Raw genomic sequence first — 11,732 nt, 5'->3', positions numbered from 1 at the left:
TGCGGTTTACGAGCAGTGGGTAGGTAATGCTTGGCAGCCTCTCGCCTTTTTCAGCAGACAGTTACGTCCCAGTGAACGGAAGTATAGCACTTTCGACCGGGAGCTACTTGGAGTGTACCTCGCCATCCGACACTTTCGTTCACTGCTGGAAGGACGCCAGTTCACCGTTTTTGTGGACCACAAGCCTCTGACCTTCGCCATGTCCAAAGTCACTCAGCCATGGTCCGGCAGGCAACAGCGGCAGCTGACTTACATCTCAGAGTTCACGACGGACATTGCACACCTTTCTGGGAAGCACAACCAGGTTGCAGACTGCCTCTCCCGTGCTGTTGCGGGGGCGGTCCACCTCGGTTTGGACTACGGCAGCATGGCAACGGAGCAGGCCACAGACCCGGACGTGCAGGCTTGCCGTTCATCCGCTACTGGGCTGCAGCTTCAGGATGTGGCATTCGACGACGCTGGCACCACTCTGCTTTGCGACATCTCCATGGGCTCCCCTAGGCCTGTTGTGCCTGCGAAGTGGAGGCGGCCTGTTTTCGACGCCATCCATAGCCTCTCACACCCCGGAACCAAGGCCTCACAACGGCTGGTGGCAGCAAAGTTTGTGTGGCACGGACTTAAAAAGGACGTGAGGGACTGGGCGAACACCTGTGTAGAGTGCCAACGTGCCAAAGTACACCGCCACACCAAAGCGCCACTGGAACAATTTCAAGTGCCTGAACGACGTTTCGACCATGTCAACATCATCGACCTAGTTGGCCCACTTCCACCCTCGCAGGGTTACACTCATGTACTCACTATGGTCGACAGGACCACACGGTGGGCAGAGGCTGTTCCACTGTCATCCATAACATCAGCGGACGTGGCACGGGCATTTATTGGCACCTGGGTGTCCCGTTTTGGCGCCCCTTCAGACATCTCCTCAGACCGTGGCGCACAGTTTACTTCCGAGCTTTGGAACGCTGTCGCAGGGAGCTTGGGAGTTAAACTCCACCGCACCACGGCCTACCACCCCCAGAGCAATGGCCTCTGTGAACGATTTCACAGGTCCATGAAAGCCTCCCTGCGTGCCAGCCTGAAGGACAGTTCCTGGGCTGACAAGCTCCCATGGGTCATGCTGGGCATCAGGACAGCGCCGAAGGAAGACCTCCAGGCCTCCTCCGCAGAGCTGGTCTACGGTCAGCCACTGCGGGTCCCCGGGGATTTCGTCCCCAGCACCACGACCCCTTGGTCAGCCACACTCCAGCGCTCCAGCCTGTTAGACAATGCCAAGCTGTTTGCTCCACTTGCTACCTCCTGCCATGGTCTACCAAACTCTCACGTCCCCAGTGGCCTACAGTCTGCTGGGTATGTTTTCATTCGTGTGGATGGGCACCGCGGACCTCTCCGTCCGCCTTACGAGGGCCCTTTCCGTGTTGTGGAAACTGGGGACAAGCACTTTGTGGTGGACATTGGGGGCAAACCGGAGTGTATTTCTGTGGACCGCCTTAAACCAGCTCACCTTGATCTGGCCAGGCCAGTTGAGTTGGCGCAGCCCCCAAAACGGGGACGGCCTCTGACTAGGCCCCCCCTTTCCGTTCCTCCTGCCCCTCGACCATGCCGCAGGGGAGCCCCACAGACAGCCACTGAGGGGGCGGTTCCGCACTCTCAAATTCGGCGGAGCCGCACTGGACGTTTGATTCGCCCCCCACGCCGTTGATATTTTTTTATCAGGTTTTCTGTTAGAGTGAATTCTGGGGGGGCATGTGTAGTGCTCTCAACACTGACGGCATAATTCACTTTCTTATATGTGTTCTGTTATCTGTTATGTTGTTGGTTCATCGTCTTTAATGTTATGATGCATTTAATAGTTGCGGTCTCTTTAAGAGATCCGGTGACGTTTCATGATAACAGCTGTTCTGTTGATGCGCGAGCTGTCAGTTGGAACTGTCAGTTTTTGTCAGTTGGAACTATGAGTTTTTGTCAGTTAATAAACGCGACTCACAGAGTCTTAATGTGAGAAGTTTTCGGCTCATCTTTTCGCCTAAAGGCAACTTCCACAATATATTATAATTATTGACTAAAAGAGCAAAATCTAAGAGATAATATGAGCTGTAATTCTAAACCCTTCCTCCAAATGAAGATAAAAGATAGGTTAACAGCTCTTAAATGACTAACAACTCATTTTAAGGACATGTGGGAAATGAGCTAATATTAAAACAGCTCCTTATAAGTTAAACTACAAAATGTTGACCATGTCCACAGCACGTGAGAGGTAGAGAGCACACGTGGCTGACGCCTGTCCAGAATTGAAGCAAAACCTCACAAATGCGACTACGTTTAGCTTTTTACTCATTCGGAAGTGAAACACACCGGAAGTGAAAAAATGATCTTACAGGTTACCAAACAACACACCTCCCCAGTCACTGTACACATCAATTTGTTGTAAAAATTTAGCAAAGCTGAAATTACACTAAAATTATTGAAATGATTAGTCACTTATTTGGTGCATTAAAAATGATGCAGCTATGAGTAAAAATATATAAAGTTCGGAAAACGCATTTAAACAGTTCTTACCGCTCTGAACTTTATTGTAACCACCACTTTAAGCGCTTTTCGCGACATTAGAATCCCTTTTCAGAGGTGATAACAACGCACAGTTATCATGTAGGTAATGTAGCGGAGCCCACTTTCTTCTGTCTGATTGTCTCTACGTTACCATGGATACTACAACTTCCGGGTGTATTTGCAGGAGCAACCGAAGCTGCCGTTCCCGTATCACTGAGCCCATACCATTACAGTACGACTGTACAGTAGTAAAAAGACATAAACATAAAATAATTAATGTAGTATTTTTCCAAATAAGTTTGACTCTACCATCCACTCCTCAGCTCATTAATGTTTCTCATGCCAATCTGGTTACGTATGGAATTATTTTAGGCTGATGAAAGCAAAAAGAAAAACCTCAGCTTGACCGTGCCACGTTGTCCATTTGTGTGTGACAAGATGCCCCTACAGCGTCCCACTAAGTTCTGTTAAACCATCAAATGCTTAAAGTCAAAGTTATAGCAAGTGTCTTTTTCTTTAATTTTATTTTTTTAATTTAAATCATGCTCATCTGTACTTTCTACAGGAATGGTGCAGCAGTCTTATCTTTTGTCCCACTTTGTGTTAAAACAAGTTAGTTTATACTAATTTCTAATATCTTTTAACTTATCTTGACTGTTGCTTGTTTTTAAATTCATGTAAATGATTTTATTTGTTTCTCTTTATATTCTTTTATGTATTTTAATGCTTCTTCCACTCCCTGCTGCAATGCTTTTATTTTATGTAAAGCACTTTGAATTGTTTGTACATGAAAGGTGCTATACAAATAAATTTGATTTGATTTGATATACTTTTTCATTTTGAGATGGAAGTATAACTATGAATTATAAATCTGTATCTGAATGCAAATGGGTGTATGTGGCTTGGACAAGAGTATAGTAAAGTACTAGATCAATCCATTTCATTTACCATTTTTTGACGATCAGTTGGGATCTTCTTTCTTTCACCAACATCTCCATTTGAACAGGTTCTCTAACTTTTTCTTCTGGGTGGGATTGAAAAATAAAAAAAATCTTACTCAAATTGCTCGATGCCTCTCAAACCTCTCTGTAGAATCTATGAAAATCTGTTGGTTTTCATATAATCACAAAAATTCCACACCGACTCAGGATCAAACATGCTCAAGTGTCATCTTTATGCTGCTTGTAATGTTTGCATTCAAACGGATCCATTTGGCACAGGTCTGACAGCTTTAGCTTTCAGGTCCAAACAAAAAATGAAAATTCAAGTGAAAATATTTGCCTGAATGCAATAACTAGTAGTAAAACGCAATAGAACTCCAACTGAAAGTAAAACCTTTCAATAAATATTGAATAAAACATAAAATATTTGTATCTGTCAAACAGAAATCTCACTCATGGATACAGCTGTTTCATTAAAAAAAAAAGAAAAGAAATTCAACATTTGCCATCTTCCCTATTCGCCATCGTCATGGCATCAGGTGTTGGAACTGTGTTGGGTGTTGTCCTTTTGTTGGATGCTCGGATCCCTTTGCTCAGTTGTGTCAGAGTCAGAACTGGACTCTTCCTCCTCTTTTTCCTGAGCATTTGCTTCCCCCTGATTGAGGACCACAGCTCCTTTCCTCTGAGGCAGGACGGTGAAGAAGGCCTCCTGCCAGCTGCCTTTCTCAAGATACGCCAGGATGATCTCAAACACTGCCAGATAGATGAGAACATGCTTTCAAAACAATAAAGGCAAAGCAAGCAGAGCAACCGAGGCAAAGAGGAAACAAATCACAAGATTTGAGACACATTGCAGACCAATTATTACCTGACTCCTGCCCTCTGGTATTCGCATACCATCTGGGACGAGCCCACAACCGACATGATTTCAAATGGGGCTATTTTTTCTAAAACTCGTGCATGTGATTGGATGAAGAATCTGTCCGTCATCTTGACTGACACGCCACTTCAGCCACTCCCAATGACTCAACCCGTGACGTAGCTCAGAGCTTACCTGACTACCGCCCTCTGGAGCATGAATAAAGTCCCACCCAGCGATTAATGATTGGCTCTGATTATTTTCTAATCGGACGAAACACATATGACTCCCAGGCTCCTCAGATGGTTGTGTGAGGAAAGGGAACGCCCCGCGTGTAGTTGGTGAACGCAGCCAGATGACGCGAGTCAGGTTAGACCAATTATCCAGTCGAGGCAAATCCTGGCTCAAAAATAAACTGGTATGTGTGAACACTACAGAGACTGCGACTTGAGATGCTCAGGGAGATGTCCCAGTCTCTGGTTGACTTTTTTTAAACAAAGAAAAGGAATATTCCACAGAAAAGACAGCTGCCACACAAACAAGAGGAAATATGCCAATGTGGAAGATTTAGAGACATTTACAGGCAATCTACTGACAACAGTCCTCACCGTGGTTGACTGCCAAAACCTTCCGACTGTTCATTTGAACAAAGCTGCTCAGAGGGAGCTGCGCATGCTTGATCCCCAGCTCCTCCGCCCTCTGAAAGGTGATTCCCTGCAAACCAAAGCCCTGCAGGTTAACTGAAATCAAATCAGTGGGAGGGGAGTGCATCCTGCACGTTACAGCAGCCCTGCCGGACCTTGTGGTGGTTGTGGTCCACGAGGCCCCCGATCACGTACGCCCTCTTTGGGTCCAGCTCCTGCAGCACATTGGGAGAGTCGGAGGTCAGGTACACCAGCTCCTCCTTGGGAAAGACTTCACCGTAGTGCTCCGTTTTAATGCTAATGTCCTGCACACATACACACAGGAGAGCAGAGTTACACACACCGGACTAAATATAAAAATATATGTCAGAGCATATGGTACCCCAGCAGTAATGCATGAGTAAATCTGTCTATAATTACCAATTTGTATTTCACCGAATTGATGTGGGACCTTGACCAGTTGTATTTTATCCTTCTTTCAGCTGTAACCTTTGTGGTGTTTAATGGTATTGAAGCCAATAAAAACTTAAATCTAATGATGTACAAGGTTTTAGTGCCTTAAAGTAACACGAGGAAAGTGTGTGAACCGTAAAAGTGTACACGACCTTTGTTATGTAGTTTCCCAGCCCTGAAACTGACATACTGCAGCTCACAACTTTGGTTTCCAGCCCAACAGGACACCATTTTGCTTTATGGCACCATGTTACATACCAACTGCTACATAACAACACAACTTTTGCCATGACAAACTAAGTAAAAAAAAAAAGAAATGGGTTTAGTCACCATCTCCAAAAAAACCCCTCAAAACTAGACACTTGACGTATGTTTGCTTGCATGTAGAGACATGATTCAGTTTGTGACTATACAGACTTTTTCTACAGTGACTTTTTTTTTTCCTACAATTTCTAAATAGCCATCAATCTGGGCTTATTTGCTTTCTGTTTCAAATAAGCATCTTAAATATAAAATTCTGTAAACGGTTTACTTTAAAACCTGGAATAAAGAGTTAAATTATCAGAGGTTTAGAAGACAGTTTGTTAGTCACATACAGCGCATCCGGAAAGTATTCAGTGCTCCACTTTTTCCACGATATCCTCCGTTACAGTCTCATTCCCAAATAGATTAATGATTAATAATTAATGACAAAGTGGAAAAGTTTGTTTGAAACTTTTGCAAATTTATTAAAAATAAAAAAACATTTGCATTTGTAGGCAGTGTTTGCTCAATACTTTGTTGAAGCACCTTTGGCAGAAATGACAGCCTCCAGTCTTTTTGAGTATGATACTACAAGCTTGGCACCTATTTTTGGGCAGTTTCCCTCCATTCTTCATTGCAGAACCTCTCAGGCTCCATCAGGTTGGATGGGGAGCGTCGATATACAGCCATTTTCAGATCGTTGTCCTGTTGGAAGATGAACCTTCGCCCCGGTCCGAGGTCCAGAGCGCTCTGAAGCAGGTTATCATCAAGGATGTCTCTGTACATTGCTGCATTCATCTTTCCCTTGACCCTGACTAGTCTCCCAGTTCCTGCCGCTGAAAAACATCCCCACAGCATGATGCTGCCACCACCATGCTTCACTGTAGGGATGGTGTTAGCCAGCTGATGACCAGTGCCTGCTTTCCTCCAGACAAAAGTTGACATTCAGGCCAAAGAGTTCAATCTTTGTTTCATCAGAGCAGAGAATTTTAGTTCTCATGGTCTGAGAGTCTTTCAGGGGCCTTTTGGCAAACTCCAGGCAGGCTGTCATGTGCCTTTTACTGAGGAGTGGCTTCTGTCTGGCCACTCTGCCATACAGGCCTGATAGGTGGAGTGCTGCAGAAATGGTTGTCCTTCTGGAAGGTTCTTCTCTCTCCACAGAGCAATGCTGGAGCTCCATCAGAGTGAGCACTGGCTTCTTGGTCCCCTCCCTGACTAATGCTCTTCTACCCTGGTTGCTCAGAGTGGACGGGCGGCCAGCTCGAGGAAGAGAAGCTTATTGCTGAAGCACAAGTGTGTTTCTTTCTCACACAAGGTGATTTAAAGAAGTTTATGGTTGAAACCTGCTTAGGCATGGATAAATATGAAGGACAAAGCATTTTGAACTTGGTTTGAGTGAAGGAATTCATTTTATAGTTAAATCCGGATCCGTTCAGAACTTGTCAAAAGGAGGTTATTTTCAGAATCCTGAAGATTAAGTGTTTTTCTTTCTCATACTACAAAGTACAACGTTGTTCATTGTTGAAACATGATTAGAAGTGGATAAATAAGAAGGACAAACAGTTTTAAGTCAGTTTGATAGAGGAAATTAATTTTATAGCAAAATCCGTATTTCTTTCTATCTCCTCGAGAGAAGCTTATTGCCGACAGTAAGTTTTGGTTCCAAACTTCTTCCATTTACAGAAGATGGAGGCCACTGTGCTCATTGGGATCTTCAACGCTGCAGCAATTTTCCTGTAGCCTTTCCCAGATCTGTGCATCCATACAATCCTGTCTCAGAGGTCTACAGACTTCATGCTCTGACATGCACTGTCAACTATGGGACCTTTTATAGTAAAGTACGTGCTTTTCCAAATCATGACCAATAAAATGAATTTACCACAGCTGGACTGCAATCGGGTTGGAGAAACTTCTGAAGGATGATCAGTGGAAACAGGATGCACCTGAGCTCACTTTTGAGGGTCATGGCAAACGCTGCGAATACTTTCCGGATGCACTGTAGCTTCTCTCTTAAAAAAAAAAAAAAGTTTGTAAATCTGAGGAGTCAACTGCACATGTGCTCAAATTTGTTCAAATGTCTTTTTCATTTCAGGTGAATAAATGATAAGAGATTCTGACAGTTGAGCATCTGGCACTCCGGTGAGACGTGATGAGACAATCAAATGTGGCCATAGCACTAACAATGCCTCAGTGAAAAAGGATTATGTCATTTCAGTCATTTCAGTCACACTTTAAAAAATTTTTTTTTAATTTATTTATTTAGCCATTTATTATTAGTTAGTAGTAGTATTTCTATTAGAATTGGTATTATTTGGTTATTTTTTTTGAGCTACTTGACTAATTTGAATTTCTGTCATTGGGGGATGAATAAAGTATTTTTCTATTCTATTCTATGTTAACATCCAAACCCAACAAATCTTTCAAAGAGAAGGAATTTTCTAAACTGAGATCTAATAAACAGTACTCTGCAGTCTTTGCATACAGAAATGGTCAATTGTTGGTAGTATTAGAGCCTGGCAGTCGTCATTTTTGCGATGATCTATTGTGTTTGAAACAAACTTGGTGAGAACCCGAGTAAGATGGCATTTCTAAGTTGTAGGGCTTCATGATGAATTGGATTTTAATCTTGTTAATATGGCCTTCAGTAATACAAGATAATCGGCATAGAGTGACTCTTGTGCTGCATTATGAGATAAATACAGCATACCCTCTCAAAGTGGCATACTTTTGCAAGGCAGGCTTTATGCTCCCAAACACACCGTAGTCCTGTTTATAACTCCTGACCAACAACTGTTTTGCACCAACTCTGCAGACCCACCTTGGCTTTACTGTCTTTTTTGCCATTTGTTTTTGATGGTGTTTTACGGCTAAATAATAAATGTTTTGAAAGTCGAGAGTGATTATATTCAATAATCATGACCATAGTGATAACTAAACATAAATAATCATAATTATGATTTTGGCTATAAATCAACAGGCCCAATATAGGTTGAAAAATGAATGGAAGTTATGGTTATCATTTATTTGAATAAACTTAAGAGAAAATAAACTAATAATCATGAAAAAAAATATTTGATTAGTCAACTATTCAAATAAATAATTGACTGGTAAATCAAAAGAAAAATGAGGTTTAGCTGCAGCACCACATGCTAAATCTGTTTTTCACAAGCTTCCAGAAAAGGCAACGGCAGATTAAAAAAAGCAGATGGTATATTTGGAGTAGCATGCTACTCTGGCTTATCTGTAGAGATCCGTCTGTTTACCTTCCAGTTCACCCATCCTTTGTCCTTTTCATCCATGCTCTGTTTCAACTGTCCTCCCAGGCTTGTCAAATAAAACTGAGGAAGGGAGAGAAAAGGATGTCTTCCACACCTTCACTGGCTTTTAGAGTCCAACGCTGATAGAATTCAAGTGAGCACCGACCTGAACTGGATGCGAGGCTCGTCTGTTCTCAGCGTAGCACCGCTGGATCTGTTTGTGAAGCTTTCGAACATCCTGAAAAAGCAACGAGATCGTTGGAAAGGAGGTTGGGGAAATATTTGCCCCAGGATGCAGCACAAGAAAGAAAGCGCCCAGTTTCTTATGTTGGGGAAAATCCAAAGCCATTTACCTTGATAAGCATGAGGCTGTTGAAGCTGCAGTCCACCACCAGCCTCAGAGAGCTGGGCATCACCTCCCTGCGTTGGCGTTTCCTGGCACTCTGGCCATCCTGTCCCCCCTCCTCCTGGTGATTCTGCCTCTGCTGCCGACGCTGCTGTTTCCTCTCTTTTCTTCTCTCTCTGTTGTGGAGACAAGCCATCACGTGTTTTGTGTTGTAGATAACTTGTTAGTTTGATCAACAGTGTGCAAGTATATATTTGTTTCCTCTTCATATGACACCAAAGCCATTTTCACACCAGCTCCAGAGCCCTGAAATGTTCTAGAGGTTCCACAGCAGTGGTATGCGAGAACACAAACGTCTGCAACATTCGCTTCTGACTTCTTGAGGAAGATTTATAAAGAACCCCCTGGCGAAATTCTCACAAAATCAACAGGTAAGACGATCTAAAAAAATAAAAAATATGAACCAATATTCCTGAACATTTGCTGCTGCTGTGCGTTCTACTGACCTAGATGCTGCTTTCTGCTTCCTTGTTGTGGACATTTACGAACAATATTGATGTTAACATAACAAGGAACCTCCTCTGGTATTCTCAATGTGTCAAAGAAAATTCAGCAAATTTCACGTAGAAGTTCCCACTTGGCGTGCACTCCAGGTAGCGCTCCCCTGCATCCCCTCCCTCGTATTTCCAGCCCTGACAGCGCATCACCAGCAGAGAGCTTCCTGCTGTGAAGCACATGCGTGAACGGCAACTGCAGAAAAAGCTCCGACCAAATTCGTCCACAACTTCTCCTGAAAATCTCCAGTGGTCATGTGTGAAAACACAGATTAATTAGCAAAGCCACCGTTTTCACTGAATGAGAGCTGGGAACTTTGAGCAGAGTGTCTGTAGTGCACTTTCAACGATCATGTGGTCCACTCTGCTCTGCAACATAACTTCACTTTACTGAAGTTTGCTGGTGTTTATTCATATAGACTTTGGTCTGCTCTGTCCAAAGGACATTGTTCCAGAAGTCTTGTGGTTTGTTCAGATGCAGCTTTGCAAACCTAAGCTGTGCTGCCATGTTCTTTTTAGAGAGAAGAGGCTTTCTCCTGCAGCCCTTCCAAACAAGCCAAACTTGTTCAGTCTTTTTCTAACTGTGCTGTCATGAACTTTAACCTTTAACATGATAACTGAGGCCTGCAGAGTCTGAGATGTAGCTCATGTTTTTTGTAGTTTCTCTGAGCATCTCACAGTCTGACCTTGGGGTGAATTTCCTGGGAAGATTGACAGCTGTCCTGAATGTTTTCCACTTGTGAATAATCTTTCTCTCTGAAGAATGATGGACTCCAAATACTTTGGAAATGGCCTTATAACCCTTCCCAGATTGATGGGCAGCAATGATTGCTAATTTTGTTAACACACTCCTGAATGCTCCAGAGCAACAAACTGTTCAATCTTTTGGTTTTAAAAAGCAGTTCCTACTGGATTATCATCTGTTAATCAGGTGTATTTGATTAGCAGCACCTGGCTGCTACTTACCCTCTTCATTACCATAGGAAGCAGCAAGGGTGGACTTTTTTTCCTCTCCACACACTGCTAATGCTTTGTCTCAGTTTTTGTTCAATACTGACACAGAGCAAAAAGTCATGCGTTGTTGCTCATCAGGTTTTATACTTGACTGAGGCCAGTCCCAGATGACTTTTCACCATTTCCTAAATACTAAAATCTTCCTATTGAAGGACGGTCTTTCTTTATCACCTGCCTGTATTGTTAATCAGGCAGTACGAGGGTTAAACACTGTTAATTAAGCCTACTTACTTTCGCAGCTCCCTTTCTTCTTCCCACTTCTGCTGCTTCAGAAGCTTCTTCATTTGCCTCTTGGACAGAGATTGCTTTTGAGCTGCAGCTTCTCCCTCACTGCTTACACTCTTCTGACTGGTATTATTTTCTGCTTTTTCGTTATTATCTGCTTTTTCTGCCCGCTGGGCAGAAGCCTCGTTTTTCACGCTGTCATCAGCCATCTGTGAACAGTGGTTGCTGTGCTGCTGCGCCAGCTAGCTCTGGATGTCAGCTAGCTCTGGATGTTAGCTAGCTCCGCGGAGAACTAATCCGCGACATTTACTCACCACTCGGATTTCTTAATCTTTTAATTTCACAGACAGCTTGACCAACAACGTAAGTAAACTAAACTGACAAGCTGATCTATGTAGCCACACAATGCCACATGTTGAAGCCTGGCGCATATGTGACGTCATCTAAGAGCGCGTGATGCCTTAATGTTAAACCAATAGTATTAGGAATTTCCATTTTGAATCTCCTAAGAACGTAATTAAACAGCGTTTTTTGTTCATGCTTGAATAAAAAAAACTACTGAACTAAAAATAAATGTCTATATAAAGTATTTATTAATTATATCAGCTGGAATAGCAATGAATACCAAAAGCGTAACTAGTTTAAATAA

The 11,732-nt window shown here is 43.1% G+C and overlaps 1 protein-coding gene across 3 annotated transcripts; it reads right to left on the bottom strand.

Annotated features, from left to right (window-relative positions):
• Positions 1-3,699: 3,699 nt before the first annotated feature.
• On the bottom strand, positions 3,700-11,519 carry trmt10a (tRNA methyltransferase 10A). 3 transcript variants are annotated; one of them, XM_075451222.1, is made up of 7 exons: positions 11,090-11,519; positions 9,298-9,466; positions 9,111-9,182; positions 8,951-9,025; positions 5,147-5,296; positions 4,956-5,061; positions 3,700-4,241 (listed from the first exon to the last, which is right to left on the bottom strand). In XM_075451222.1, exons 1-7 carry the CDS (start codon positions 11,290-11,292, stop codon positions 4,024-4,026), a joined length of 993 nt encoding a protein of 330 aa, XP_075307337.1. In that variant the 5' UTR covers positions 11,293-11,519; the 3' UTR covers positions 3,700-4,023. The 3 variants fall into 3 exon arrangements, with proteins under 3 accessions (XP_075307337.1, XP_075307338.1, XP_075307339.1); XM_075451223.1 differs by lacking the exon at positions 8,951-9,025; XM_075451224.1 differs by lacking the exons at positions 8,951-9,025; positions 9,111-9,182.
• Between the last annotated feature and the right edge of the window lie 213 nt (positions 11,520-11,732).

The sequence above is a fragment of the Odontesthes bonariensis genome, chromosome 19 (assembly GCF_027942865.1).
Source record: "Odontesthes bonariensis isolate fOdoBon6 chromosome 19, fOdoBon6.hap1, whole genome shotgun sequence".
NCBI classification, from domain to species: Eukaryota; Metazoa; Chordata; class Actinopteri; order Atheriniformes; family Atherinopsidae; genus Odontesthes; species Odontesthes bonariensis.
Note: the sequence above shows the minus strand (reverse complement) of the source record. Positions and strands in the feature narration are given on the sequence as shown.